Below are 12,322 nucleotides of genomic sequence, written 5' to 3' on the forward strand. Positions count from 1 at the left end.
CTTCATACTTTGTTTTAAAAAAATATAACGACTATTACAGTGTCAGTTCCACTGTTTTAAAAGCAACTACCTAAAACTATACTAAATTGTGAAGACCGCGTCAAATGAAAGAAGACTAAAGGAAGAGTTTCTGGTATAACTTCAGCTTGACATAACCTAACTTAAACTACACTAAATTTTCAGTTGTTTTGTAAATTTAATATACTCGATTTAATAATAATTATACATTTATAAAGGCATGACACCTTTCTTGAACAATACTCCCCGTTTGTTTACTAACTATAGACCATTTCGGAAAGTGGTCAAGCGTCAATATGCTGTAATATTGGGTATAGAAACTTCTTGTGATGATACAGGTTGTGGAATTGTGGACACCGAAGGCAACATTTTAGGAGAATCTTTACGTTCTCAACACTTGGTGCACCTTAAGTAAGTTTTTGTCGTATTTATGTAAGTTTACTGGCTACGAGTTGTTCCAGTAATGGAGGCATTATCCCACCATTAGCTAGTGAGTTGCATAGACAAAACATTGAGTCTGTAGTTCAAAATGCCCTGAATAGTGCGCATTTGAGCTTAGAGGGAGTTGATGCCATAGCTACCACAGTAAAGCCAGGTGATTTTACAGCACACATTTATGATTGTTATTAAATAATTTTTGTTAGGGTTACCCTTATCTTTGTTAATTGGAACAAAATATGGAAAGTACTTGTGTAAAAAATATCACAAACCCTTCATACCAATTCATCATATGGAAGCCCATGCACTAACTGCAAGACTGACAAATAAATCGCTGGAATTTCCTTTTCTTGTTCTACTAATTAGTGGTGGTCATTGTATTTTAGCTGTAGCCAAAAGTGTAGACAAATTTTTTTTATTGGGGGATAGTGTTGATGATGCCCCAGGGGAAGCTTTTGACAAGGTATAGTAAACTGACATGATTTCACCATTTCCAATATTAGCTTTGCTAGATGGCCAGAAGGATGAAAATTAAAAACCTGCCAGAATATTCTACATTATCAGGAGGTCAGGCCTTGGAACTAGCAGCTTCTAAAGCCACTGATCCTTTACAATTCCAATTTACTACTCCTATGCTGAGTTATAAAGATTGTTCATTCAGTTTTTCTGGCCTTAAAAATGCTTGTCTAAGGCACATTATTAAAGAGGAACAACTTAAAAAGTTGGGCCCTGATGAGGTGATTCCTGACATCAGTAATTTGTGTGCAGGATTTTTATTGGTTGTCACAAGGCATTTGTGCCATAGAGTACAAAGGGGCATGGAATATGCCACAAAGAAAGGACTTATTCCACTTGATAAACAAACTTTGGTGTGTAATTTAGTTTTTAAATAAGTGAAGCTTTTCAATAAAATATATTTTAGGTAGTTTCAGGAGGGGTGGCTTGTAACAATTTTATAGCTGAAGGTCTGGGTATTGTTTGTGATGCTCTTGATTATAAACTGGTCAGGCCACCAAAGAAACTTTGCACTGATAATGGAGTTATGATTGCTTGGAATGGAGTTGAAAGGTTGTTTGTAATGTCACAAAATTTGATTGGTTTCATTGATTTATTTTTTAGGTGGAATGCCAACATTGGGGTGTATACACAATTTGATGATATAGGAATTGAAAAGTCTAGTCCTTTAGGTGTAAGTTTAGCAGAGGATGTTCGTAAAGAAAGTATTAGTTGTAAATGGGTTAGTTTGTCAAAGCTTACAAAACCTCAAACTAAATGGAATGAAAAAGAAGTAGGAGAAATAAAAAATTCTTAGTTAATTTTAAACTGTTTCAACTTCCTTAATTAACAATAAAACAAGGGCTACTATATAATTAGTAAAATATATTACATAGTTAAATATACAAGTTGAAACAACTAAACCAGCATAGGCCCCTTTTCTTTCAATGCCTCCTTAGTTGTTTCATACAAATCAGAGTCTTCAAGTTCTGCCAAGACATCTAATAAAGCTCTTAATCTTAGTTTAACTTTTTTGATATCAGACTGGTCTTCTTTTGCAGATATTGCTAATATATCTGCAAAATTTAATAATTTTGTTGGCCTAATGTCGTCATTGTATTCTGAAACAAACTCTACAACAAATTTAATGAACTGTCAGACAGTTGGCTAAATTTATTCACCTTTAAAGTTTTTAAGTGCTTCCTTCACACTTTTGTACAGCTCTGGAGCGCCTTCAGTGTCCATTTTGTTAATTAACAGCATGGAAGGTTTTTTAAGCAAATCCTCATTGTATAATTCCAGCTCCTGTAATGAACAGTAAAATTTACTAAAGGCAGTGGTGAAAGAGGATTACAAACAACCTTGGTAAGAAGCATAATAGTTTCTAAACAAGTCCGATGAGGATGCTGGGGGCTCAGTTGAAACCCATTAATGTCCACAATCATCAGCAATAACTTTGTGCGTTCAATGTGCTTTAAAAATTGATGTCCCATTCCTTTATTGGCATATGCACCTTCAATCAATCCAGGCAAATCAGCCATTGAAATTTGCCTAAGATCCTCATAAGAAATTATTCCTAAGTGTGGTCTGACCGTTGTGACTGTAATAATTTTTGGGTATTACATTTTTGGTGTGAATTATTAGGTTTTAAGCTTACAAGGGTAACTAGCAACTTTAGGCCGTGCGTCAGATATGGCTCCCAATAAAGTACTTTTTCCAGCATTTGGAAATCCAACTAATCCTATGTCGGCTATCAGTTTAAGGTCAAGTCTAACAGGGTAGGCTTGGCCTCTAGTACCCAGGAACCCATTTTTTGGATTACCCCCCATACCTCCTTTTGCCACTATTAGACGTTCTCCTTCTTTATTTAGTTCTCCTATTACATACAATTTTTTTTATTTACAAAAATGTTTTCGTAAAAATATAGAAAACATTTAAAAATAGTTATTTTCCATCTACCATGTAATTAACAGCTTTTTTTAATGAATGATAAGGAATGCAAAATTGTTTAACTTTAATGTAGGATTTTATCATAGGCAATCAAATACGCTCACCTCGACGCTCACAGTGTAGTTCTATCCTTCTTTATTTGTATTAAACAGAAAGAAATAGAAGAACATTATTTAGTTGACATCCACCAACAGAACTAACATGTCATTGTCAAGGGTACCTATGATTTCGGTTTGCCGTGTCGCCTAACTGACAATTAGGTTTTTTTCAAACTTTCTAAGATAACAAATGTTTATTACAGTCAGCGAACACAATGAAGTGCTTTTATTAATACACTCCTTGCTTAAATAACTATTATTATTATCTTAAAAACTTTGAAAAAAATTAATTGTCAGTTGCATATGCAACAGGGCAAACATAAAATCATAGGCACCCTTGACATGAATGTTCCTCTATTTCTCTCTGTTTAATACAAATAAAGAAAGATAGAACTATATTGTGACCATATTTGGTTGCCTATGATAAAATCCAAACAATAATTGAAAAATCATGCATTAATGGGATGGGACTCATTAATAATAATCATAAATAAAGGATTTTGCATTCATTATCCTCCATTAAAAAAGGCTGCTAATACATGGTGACACAAAACAACTTTAAATACACTAAAGACTGACCTAAGTGTTTTCCTAGATCAGTAATTAAACTGACACCAACGGGCACCTCAAAAACCAGATCTTCTCCAGGTATCCCCAGGATAAAATTATGAGTTGCACTTCGACCAGCTTGTGCTTTATAACTTTTTGACCTGTTTGCTTTGAACACAGTCTCCAAACTGATAGCATCTTTAGCTTCCACAATTACATCACCCCCTTTACCTCCAACACCACCAAATCTGCAAAGATTGTTAACTTAGCCATTGTTCTTGGGGTGAAGTAGTTATGTTACTTTGGAAGCCCATTTCCTCCAGGTCCTCCTGACACGTGGATTCTAAGCGAATCTCTAAAACCTTCCTTGAGATATTTTCTTAGGGGTTTTTTGATTTTGTTTAGTAGTTGTTTGGTTAAAAATACCATTTTGGAGAGTGATATACTATTATGTTAAATACATTAGTGTAAGTATTAAGTAAACACAACACAAATGTTTTGAATAAAATTTGGGGTTAGGTTCTAACCTACAGACCGTTCTCTTCTTTTCTTCCTTTATGACATTTGGTCTTTCTTGTCATCTGCTTTGGTCAGCAGTTAAAAGATTTGGACAGAAGTTTTATCCCTGGTTTGGGATATTATAATATTTAATAGAAATTAGGTAGAAAGAAGTAGTAGTCCATATTCTTTCAGTGGAGTCGCAGGAGTACGAAAGGAAGGAAATGACAAATAACTATAGCACATTAAATCAAAAAATTAATTAAAATTAAACATAAAACTTAAACTAGACCCATTTTGGGCTGGGTGAGACCCTAGGGGGGAAAAAAGAGCTTAACACTTGTGCACCATCCACAGAAGAGGCGATGAAACAGGAAACCGTTTCCTCCGAAAATGGGTCTAGTTTAAGTTTTATGTTTAATTTTAATTAATTTTTTGATTTAATGTGCTATAGTTATTTTTTCTCCATAATGAGCTTTGTTCACCTATTTAACTTTGTTAATTTCACTATTTCGTCATAACATGGGTCTCTCTGTCTCTCCCCTTGTAAAAAGACAGTAGTCACATTGGTCGACTGATTTGAGCTCCTGAAGATGGTCATTTATGGGACCGAAACTTGTTGAGCAGACCTTACCATCTAAGGTCATAATAAAGTATTGTGGAGAAGACTGTTTGTCATTTCCTTCCTTTCGTAGAAATTAGGTAGGTAAGTATTAAAACATATTTTCAATTTTTATGGGTAACTTTATTTTTTTAACAAATATTTATTGTTTTCAGTGTGAAGTATTCTTCTATAATCTTGATGGCATCATATTTAATAAACTAAATTCACACCGTCTGGAAATTTCAGTAGCAATACAGACTATCAAGGCCTATATATACAAAAGTCTTCTTACAAGCAAGATCACTAATCATTAAATAAATAATTATCTATCATTTACTTTCTAACGGAGAAACCGTCCCCAGTTGGATCCAGGATCCAAGGATAATTGTTAGGACATTCCATGCAAGTGAACAGACGTAGAGTTTCACCAGGTAACTCTCTCGTGTTCAGAGCGCAGGAATTTGGTAACGAACAGTATGGCTGACCTTTAATGTCACATTTCTCTTTCCATTCTTGGAAGTCCCTGAGTCCGTTCAGTTCGGTGGGGTTTTGCATCCATTGGATGACCTGCAGATTGGTGACGAAGTAAACGTCGTTCCTGGCCAACATTTCTTCAATAAACTTGATTAGTTCTTCTTTGAATTCCTTCTTGCTCTTCAACCAGGAAGCGTGGAAGTGGAGACCCAATGGAGCACGGTTGCTGTTGAAGTGACGGTTGAAGTTATGCCTTAAAAGTCGGGCAAACTGATCGCCAGTTTGGATGTTTGAGCAAGAGTCGACCATATGACAACCGGGAAGAGATTCGTCGAAAGTGGGGTCATCACGTCTGTCCAATTCGTTCATGACGATTTCCCAAACTGGATGAGATCTTGAAGGACAGTTGTGGGCATTACCGTTACATTTATGTGGCATTCTGAAGTATAAAGTGTAAGGCCAAATTGGCACTCTTCCCAAAGAAGCGGTGATTGATGCGTCGTAGACGAAGAACTGGTCAGCCATCATTTCAAACTGTTTGTTGCCACCAACTCTCAAGTAAGGAGCCCTCATTCCAATGATAGATCCATCAGTAATGTTAGCAAAACGTTCAACAATTAATCTGGCGCCAGCCATCTCAGCCAACCAATCATCATAAGATCCTTGCGACCAGTAGTTAGGGTCTTCTTTGTGGGTCAGCGAGAAAACAGCAATTTCGTGCCCTTTTCTGTGCAACTCTTGTACGGCCGAGTAGTTGGTGTATTTGTGGGAAACGAAGTAGGTGCCTCTGATTTGGCAACCGTTGGGGTTAGCCCTTTGCCCGTTGAACACTTCGTCGTACAAATCGATATTGTCTACGTTGACTGCTCCGTTGAAGGTGATGGTGATCATTTGGGGTACGTTGGCGGGTTCAAGACCTCCGGGGATTCTGGTACCGTCGGCAGAACAGTAACAGTCTGGAAGAGCGCACTGGGTGGTGTCACAGTCGGGTGCTCTGTTAGGATCATCATCCACAGCTGGAATAAATAATTGTATTTTGTTAAGTTGCGTTAAATTTGATTTATGTATTCTAGCAAGTGATAGTTGAATGAATTTTTTAAAAATTTTCTTAAAAAGTAATTTTATGTTGAGTGAGAATAACGGTTAAAAAACGATGTTTGCTTCAGTTTTTGTAATTCACTCGCAATTTACTTTTAACCTACAAGAAGGAAAAATATTTAAATCTAAAATGTTTTTGCTGACCTGAATAACACAATTAGTTACTTATTTTTATTACTAAATATGCTTATTATTACTTTACTTCTAGCACCTTTTGGTACTTCAAGTATTCCAGCTTAGTGTATGGTTTGGTTTGATACATTTTTTAACGTATAGAAAAAATAAGGAACTTACAGCAAGCATTTTCATCGGATTCATCCTTGCAGTCGGGTTTTCCATTACAAAACAGTTGTTTGTCGATACAGTCTCCATTTCCGCAAGCCAATTTTCCTTCGTCGCACAAAGGCTCGTCGGTTCTCAACAAAGGTTTAATTTTTCGGGGTTCTAAAACACACGTGACACATTAAAATTTTGTTTCAAGGGAATTTAATTAAAAACGGATCTGTACAGGTGACTGGTTCGGGTCATGCAGCAGCGTTCTCGATTTAGGGTGCTCTCGATTTTGGTTGCGACTGGCGGTTTTTTGGTTTTTAAGTTATTTCTGTACAGGTTATACACACTTTATACAATGTCACATTATATTACGTTTGAATAGAAAGTAGACGTGTGTTTGGAACACGAGTGAAAGTTATTCACGTGCTGTTTTTGTTACACTCGTATATTTGGTTTGCTTATTATTATTGAAGTAGAAATAGACAGAAGAAGAAGCATGCATAGAGTGGTTTGATGTGATATTACATAATTAATTTCTAAAAAAAAGTAAACATACTGAATAGGGGGATTAGTCACAATTACAAGAAGTGGGACGCAGGCACAAATGAGTTTGAATAATAATTGATAGTTTTTTGCGGATGCAACTAGAATTTACATACAAAAAAAGTACATACAATGTGTGGTACAGACGGCATGCTGCATGAGCAGAATATAAGTGTAATTAGTGTGTATAGTTATAAAAGAAAATGTAAATAATTAAATAGATAATACTGTACAGAGTGAGTCTATGACCTGATTAAGAAATTTCATGCGTTTTTTTAACAAAATGTAGGACAGCATTAAGTAATGCATTGCAATAACCAACCACATATTTTAATCAGATAATTGTCTCACTCTGTCCCATCCACATCTAATTAGTACTGCATGCATATATTGTTAGTTTAAGGTAGATGTGTTAGAACTACTGAAAATTGGGTTAGTTTTGAGAAAGCCTAATCTACTTTCTAAGCTTTTTGGTGGAGCTTGATTTTTTCATTGTGTACAATTTACATTTTGACCAACTAGAGTGTTCTTTCTGACACATATTTTGCACCATAACCGTTTTTGGATTAATTTGTATTGGCGTGTACAAGTGTTCCCTTTCAACCCATTTCTTGACTAAGTTTACTTCACATAACATTTTCCTCTTTTAAAAAGAAATTGTAATGCGAATTAAGCATTAGGATTCTGTAAAAAAATAAGCTTTGTTGGAAATAGGTTTTTCTCCCTCTAAACCTCCGTCACCGCACGTTGCTTAAACGCAACAGTGCGACTTACTTTCTAGTTGGTCACAACTAGTGACTTTGCCTTTCCAGTCGCATGTTTGTTTATCGATGTCAAACGCCAATCCGCTGGGACAGGTGATTTGTTTTAAACCGGATTTTGTACACCTGTACGTTGAAATACTACTTAATATTACATGTTGTGACCAAGGAATAGTGACCAGGAATGCCTAAAGTACTCAACCGAAAAAATTTCATTCGATTGCTCAGTATACTGGCGTAATACAAAAACTATACAAAAATGAACAGGCTATTATCGTAGTCACGTTTCCTTCTGCATCGGGACTTACTCTCTAAACTATCGCAATTTTTAACGTGCGTTTTCCAGTCGCATGTCTGTCTATCGATGTCGAAAGCCAAACCTGCTGGACATCGAACCGATGCCAGTCTAGTCACGCCGTTATTATCACTATTAAAATCACACCTAAATGGACAGGTAAAGTGTTTCCTTTAAATTTCCTTTATTAGGAAGTTATTGAGTTTACCTGACAACATCCCTGCAGTCACCATCAGTAGTTAACCTGAAGTATTCGTCTGCGGGTCGGTTTTCGCACAGCTTTTCTGGGCTCGAATCATCGCCTTCGTCTTCTTGAGCCAACACTGAAAATATCATTTTGGTTAGTATTTTATTAATTTACGGAAAATGAAGTAATTTCGTTAATACTATCAACTAAAAGATGTAGACTAAAAAAGAAGTTTCTCACCTAATTGACTGTTGATGTTCTTTAAAAGTATTATAACGCTTGGCAGTGGCTTATCTAATTTGTTACAGTTTTTCGGTTCAGAGTTTGCTTATTTTATGAACGATTTCATAATTCAAAATCTGTAAAATTTATACTGGTTCGTCCTTCAAATATAGTAAAAAATACAATATTTATTGGGAATAAAGAACAGACTTAACTTGAGACCTGAAGATGACTTGATTATTAGTCGAAACGTAAATAAATAATATAACCAACATTGCTGTCCTCTATTTCCAATCATATAATGGTTACTATATCTATGAAAATTTAGAAACCAGTTGCTATAGTAGTAGTGTTTGTTGAAATGCTGTTCCACGTCACAAAACTTGCAAAAAACAGTTTATGTCCTAAAAAATTAACAAATTTTTGTCACAATTTTTAAGCCAAGGTTTTTTCAGAACACTTTTCAAGTGTAGCAACTTAATAGAGGTTTTTCAAAAAGTTTATCTATCTATTTTAGTAGAATGCCATTTTTATTTCTTTTTTCTCTTACTACTACTACATGTAATAGTAAAAAATGTAGCATGGCTTCGTTTACTGGAGTTGCTCAGTCATACTACTCAAGTGTAAATTCAATGCACCATTCTTGGTTATAGATTCAAATTTTGATTTTTCAAGCTGTCAAACCAATCTGAATAAGTACGATAGATTTTGTTACTCAGATTTTTATTACCAATATTAGAAAGTTTGTTAAAATCAAAAGAATAGAAATATTAATCTTTCTCTCTTCATTAAAACAGCCAAATGATCAATAATCTTCAATATATTGCAGATAATTTTAAAAAACAAATTGTAAAAACATCTTTACAAATTTTGACCTTTAACAAAATGGTAGAAAAAATAATAGAATACTTTTTATAAATTACTGATGTAATTCAAATAAATTTAAACTTTATATAGCACAATTAGCATTCGTTCACACAAAATCAAAGAAGAACTCTAATAGAATAGCCTAAAGACATTTCTTTTTAAACTCTTATTCATTTTACAAACCTGGTCGGAATAATTTTTATTGGGGACTGGTTTCTGCCTGCCATCACCATCTGATGATGGTTTAGGGCGAAAACCCTAAACCATCATCATCAAAAAAAGGCAATTTTTACATACAGAGGTCAAAACATAATAAAGCCTAATTATTATTAGACTGATGAGGGAAGGGAAATTTCAAATTGTCAAGTTCTCCCAAGCATTTTGAAAGACATACATCAAAAAAATTAATGGTTGCAACATGGTACATTAGCAATAAAGGTACCTTGAACTGAAAAGTCACGCTAATTAAAATACGATCCAATACAAAGCATAAGGATGTCAAATACGACACTTGTACATAAAAAGTAGTAGGCAATCAAGGCTTCCAAAAAAATGTCACATAACAAGCGGTTTTCCGGTGTATTATTCATTTAAGCAGTGGCAAGGCACAAAGAACTTTTACTTTCGCGCCCATATTCATGAAACCAGTATCTTCAAGGTTGGTTTGCTTATGCTGTATGTATAAACGTAAATATCTCAGGCTTGACTGCAGCTGCTAATGGGTTGCAAAAGAGCTTTTTAGATTTATTGCAGCTTAACTGTGTAATTTTAATAATAACGCAGTTATATGATGTGATAAAGTGAAAGTTTAGTGGAAATTTAATTAAATTAGAGTTGCAAACGCGTAAGCCTTATTAAGCGAATTAACAGTTTTTTTATACGAAGAAACCTACTGCATAATAATAGCCTGATCATTATTCCATGAGTTGGTTTGCTATTGTAGTGACTATTTCAAGCTAACTGTACCGATACACTTATCTAGAACAATAATGATTTTAAGCTATCTGGGTGGCGTATCTAAAGATTTATTTACATAATCATAACTTTATGTAATAATACTTTCTCTTTTATTTCTGCCGTAGGGTGGCCAAAAAAACCACACAAACCTGTTTTGAAATAAAATAAAGTACGGACCTTGAACCAAAACTCATCAACAAGAACCGGTACCCGAAATATCGCCGAAAAATATAAGTCGAAAAAAACAAATAACGTAGAGGGTACTCACCTGCGCTCAATAGCAGCACAAACGTAAACCACGTCCAGATGAACGTATTGGTACCCATGCTGATGGTACGGTCACTAGCCAAGCAGTGAATGCGGGTTCGCTATTTATTTATAGGAGGGCCGTTTTTGGATTGCGCATGTGTTTTAAGTGCGCACTTTCACCTACCCAAACGCGATTCTTGCGGCCAACTGCTGATGACTTACTATTGGTGCCTGTACTTATATTTTAGATAACAATTTCGATCACTTTGGGGCTGGTACCGACCATTATATACTGGTCCAGAGGCGTAGTTTTGGGTTAATCTTCTTTTATTAATTGTAATGTAAAAACTATCCAGCTGCTCGTTTTGCTTGTTTTGCTCTTTTGGTATTTTGCATAAAACTACTTGGTGACAAACACTTATCTGACTTTTAGAAATTTGAACAAAGTTGGAATATTTTGTCTTATTGAACACTATAAACTACTTAAAGCAATCATAAAATCTTCGGATGCAGTGTTGTTATAAACTGGATTGCTTCAACACATCTCTAATATTCACGTTTTCAGAACACCTCCAATACAGCTCTACTGTATTACAAGCATTTTCAAATTTACTTTCTTCCAATTTTCGAAAATGTGTTATTTTTGGTATATACCGGGGGTTTTAAATTCGACTGGAAAAATGTGAACCTTGATATTTTATTAAACGAGCCTGAACCTCTTTATTGCTGAGTTTTCTGCTTTATTTTAGTTGTTTTTCGAGGTGTTTCGTTAATTGTCGTGTGTTTTCAAAAATACCTAAATTTAATAAATGTTTAATTTTTAATTACCTTACCTTCTTAGTAAGAAAAATGTACCCTTACCAATTTTGCGTGTCAGTGAAATAGATCATTTAACAAATCCTCAATTAATTATTCTTTTTGTGAAAGCAGTTAGCTGAGCTCAAAATTTGTTTTATAAGAAAAATGCATAATTTTTTTTGCAGAAAAACTCTGAAGTGGCAACAATGCAACGTTTGTCATTAGATCGGCCGTAATTTTAAAAATTTGGAGAAACGGTTTTTAAGATATTGTAAGGGGATCACACGTTACCTAGTTGTTTAATATTAGGTTAAGTTAGTATAACTTTCTCCACTTTCTAAGTGCTTTACTTAAATATAATTTTAAAATTTTGAGCGATACAGCAGACAAATTAGAGCCTTGGTAATATAGTTGTTTTATTGTTCTTATTTATAGCAACTTGAGCATTTTTTTTTATCACATAGCAGCATTTTTGAATAGCAACAGTGTCGTAAGCCTTTGTAAGGTCAACGAAAACGAGGTGAACATATCAATTTGGCTAAAAGGCTAAATATATGGTTAACAGAGGAGTGTCCTGCTTCCTCTTTTATTTTTTTAAAACCATAATCCACCATGTCATTTGTATATATTTCTATAATATGTATAGATACATATTTTTCTAGTGTAATTTACACAAATATGATAAATATTAAAAAATATTTTAATTAACACAAACAAAGACAATGGGCCTGTCCCACAATTTTTTTTTATTTCATAACTACAAAGACGGATTGAAAATATTATACCCGTATTTTTTTGTTTTCAAAAATATTAAGTTTAAATAGAAAAAAAAATGATGATAAAAACTACATTAATCTCATGTTTAAAACGCCCGCCGCCGGTGACGTACTACACTATCAACCAATCAGCGACAAGAAGTGAAACAGATGGCGCGCAACAGCCAATAAA

General features: G+C 34.5%; 3 protein-coding genes across 4 annotated transcripts; 1 reads left to right on the forward strand and 2 right to left on the reverse strand.

The window, feature by feature from the left end:
* The first annotated feature begins 116 nt into the window (after positions 1-116).
* On the forward strand, positions 117-1,874 carry Tcs4 (Threonyl-carbamoyl synthesis 4). Its single transcript, XM_081985868.1, has 6 exons — positions 117-429; positions 480-613; positions 663-919; positions 969-1,325; positions 1,379-1,524; positions 1,576-1,874. The coding sequence occupies exons 1-6, from the start codon at positions 239-241 to the stop codon at positions 1,766-1,768; spliced, it is 1,278 nt and encodes a 425-aa protein (XP_081841994.1). The 5' UTR covers positions 117-238; the 3' UTR covers positions 1,769-1,874.
* LOC145733186 (GTP-binding protein 10 homolog) lies at positions 1,817-4,058 on the reverse strand. The gene is made up of 6 exons (XM_081985869.1): positions 3,850-4,058; positions 3,579-3,796; positions 2,609-2,827; positions 2,313-2,551; positions 2,133-2,256; positions 1,817-2,084 (listed from the first exon to the last, which is right to left on the reverse strand). The coding sequence occupies exons 1-6, from the start codon at positions 3,975-3,977 to the stop codon at positions 1,870-1,872; spliced, it is 1,143 nt and encodes a 380-aa protein (XP_081841995.1). The 5' UTR covers positions 3,978-4,058; the 3' UTR covers positions 1,817-1,869.
* A 711-nt stretch (positions 4,059-4,769) lies between these two features.
* On the reverse strand, positions 4,770-10,798 carry verm (LDLa and CE4_CDA_like_1 domain-containing protein vermiform). 2 transcript variants are annotated; one of them, XM_081985866.1, is made up of 5 exons: positions 10,596-10,798; positions 8,303-8,417; positions 7,813-7,925; positions 6,517-6,666; positions 4,770-6,140 (listed from the first exon to the last, which is right to left on the reverse strand). In XM_081985866.1, the coding sequence occupies exons 1-5, from the start codon at positions 10,651-10,653 to the stop codon at positions 4,984-4,986; spliced, it is 1,593 nt and encodes a 530-aa protein (XP_081841992.1). In that variant the 5' UTR covers positions 10,654-10,798; the 3' UTR covers positions 4,770-4,983. The 2 variants fall into 2 exon arrangements, with proteins under 2 accessions (XP_081841992.1, XP_081841991.1); XM_081985865.1 differs by lacking the exon at positions 7,813-7,925 and adding an exon at positions 8,108-8,241 and having other exon boundaries at positions 10,596-10,797.
* Positions 10,799-12,322: the final 1,524 nt, after the last annotated feature.

Source organism: Ips typographus, linkage group LG8 (genome assembly GCF_016097725.1).
Source record: "Ips typographus isolate SLU linkage group LG8, UJ_Ityp_2.0, whole genome shotgun sequence".
Taxonomy (NCBI): Eukaryota; Metazoa; Arthropoda; class Insecta; order Coleoptera; family Curculionidae; genus Ips; species Ips typographus.

Excerpts from the sequence above, each read along its gene's own strand:
- Tcs4 (XM_081985868.1), top strand. The coding sequence starts at position 239 with ATGACACCTTTCTTGAACAATACTCCCCGTTTGTTTACTAACTATAGA. Across the intron at positions 614-662 it reads AGCTACCACAGTAAAGCCAG|GGTTACCCTTATCTTTGTTA; the intron begins GTGATTTTACAG and ends AATTTTTGTTAG. Across the intron at positions 1,326-1,378 it reads CACTTGATAAACAAACTTTG|GTAGTTTCAGGAGGGGTGGC; the intron begins GTGTGTAATTTA and ends AATATATTTTAG.
- LOC145733186 (XM_081985869.1), bottom strand. The coding sequence starts at position 3,977 with ATGGTATTTTTAACCAAACAACTACTAAACAAAATCAAAAAACCCCTA. Across the intron at positions 2,257-2,312 it reads CTATTATGCTTCTTACCAAG|GAGCTGGAATTATACAATGA; the intron begins GTTGTTTGTAAT and ends TGTTCATTACAG. Across the intron at positions 2,085-2,132 it reads AGCACTTAAAAACTTTAAAG|AGTTTGTTTCAGAATACAAT; the intron begins GTGAATAAATTT and ends AATTTGTTGTAG.
- verm (XM_081985865.1), bottom strand. The coding sequence starts at position 10,653 with ATGGGTACCAATACGTTCATCTGGACGTGGTTTACGTTTGTGCTGCTA. Across the intron at positions 8,418-10,595 it reads TGTGCTGCTATTGAGCGCAG|TGTTGGCTCAAGAAGACGAA; the intron begins GTGAGTACCCTC and ends TGATATTTTCAG. Across the intron at positions 6,667-8,107 it reads AAATTGCGATAGTTTAGAGA|AACCCCGAAAAATTAAACCT; the intron begins GTAAGTCCCGAT and ends CGTGTGTTTTAG.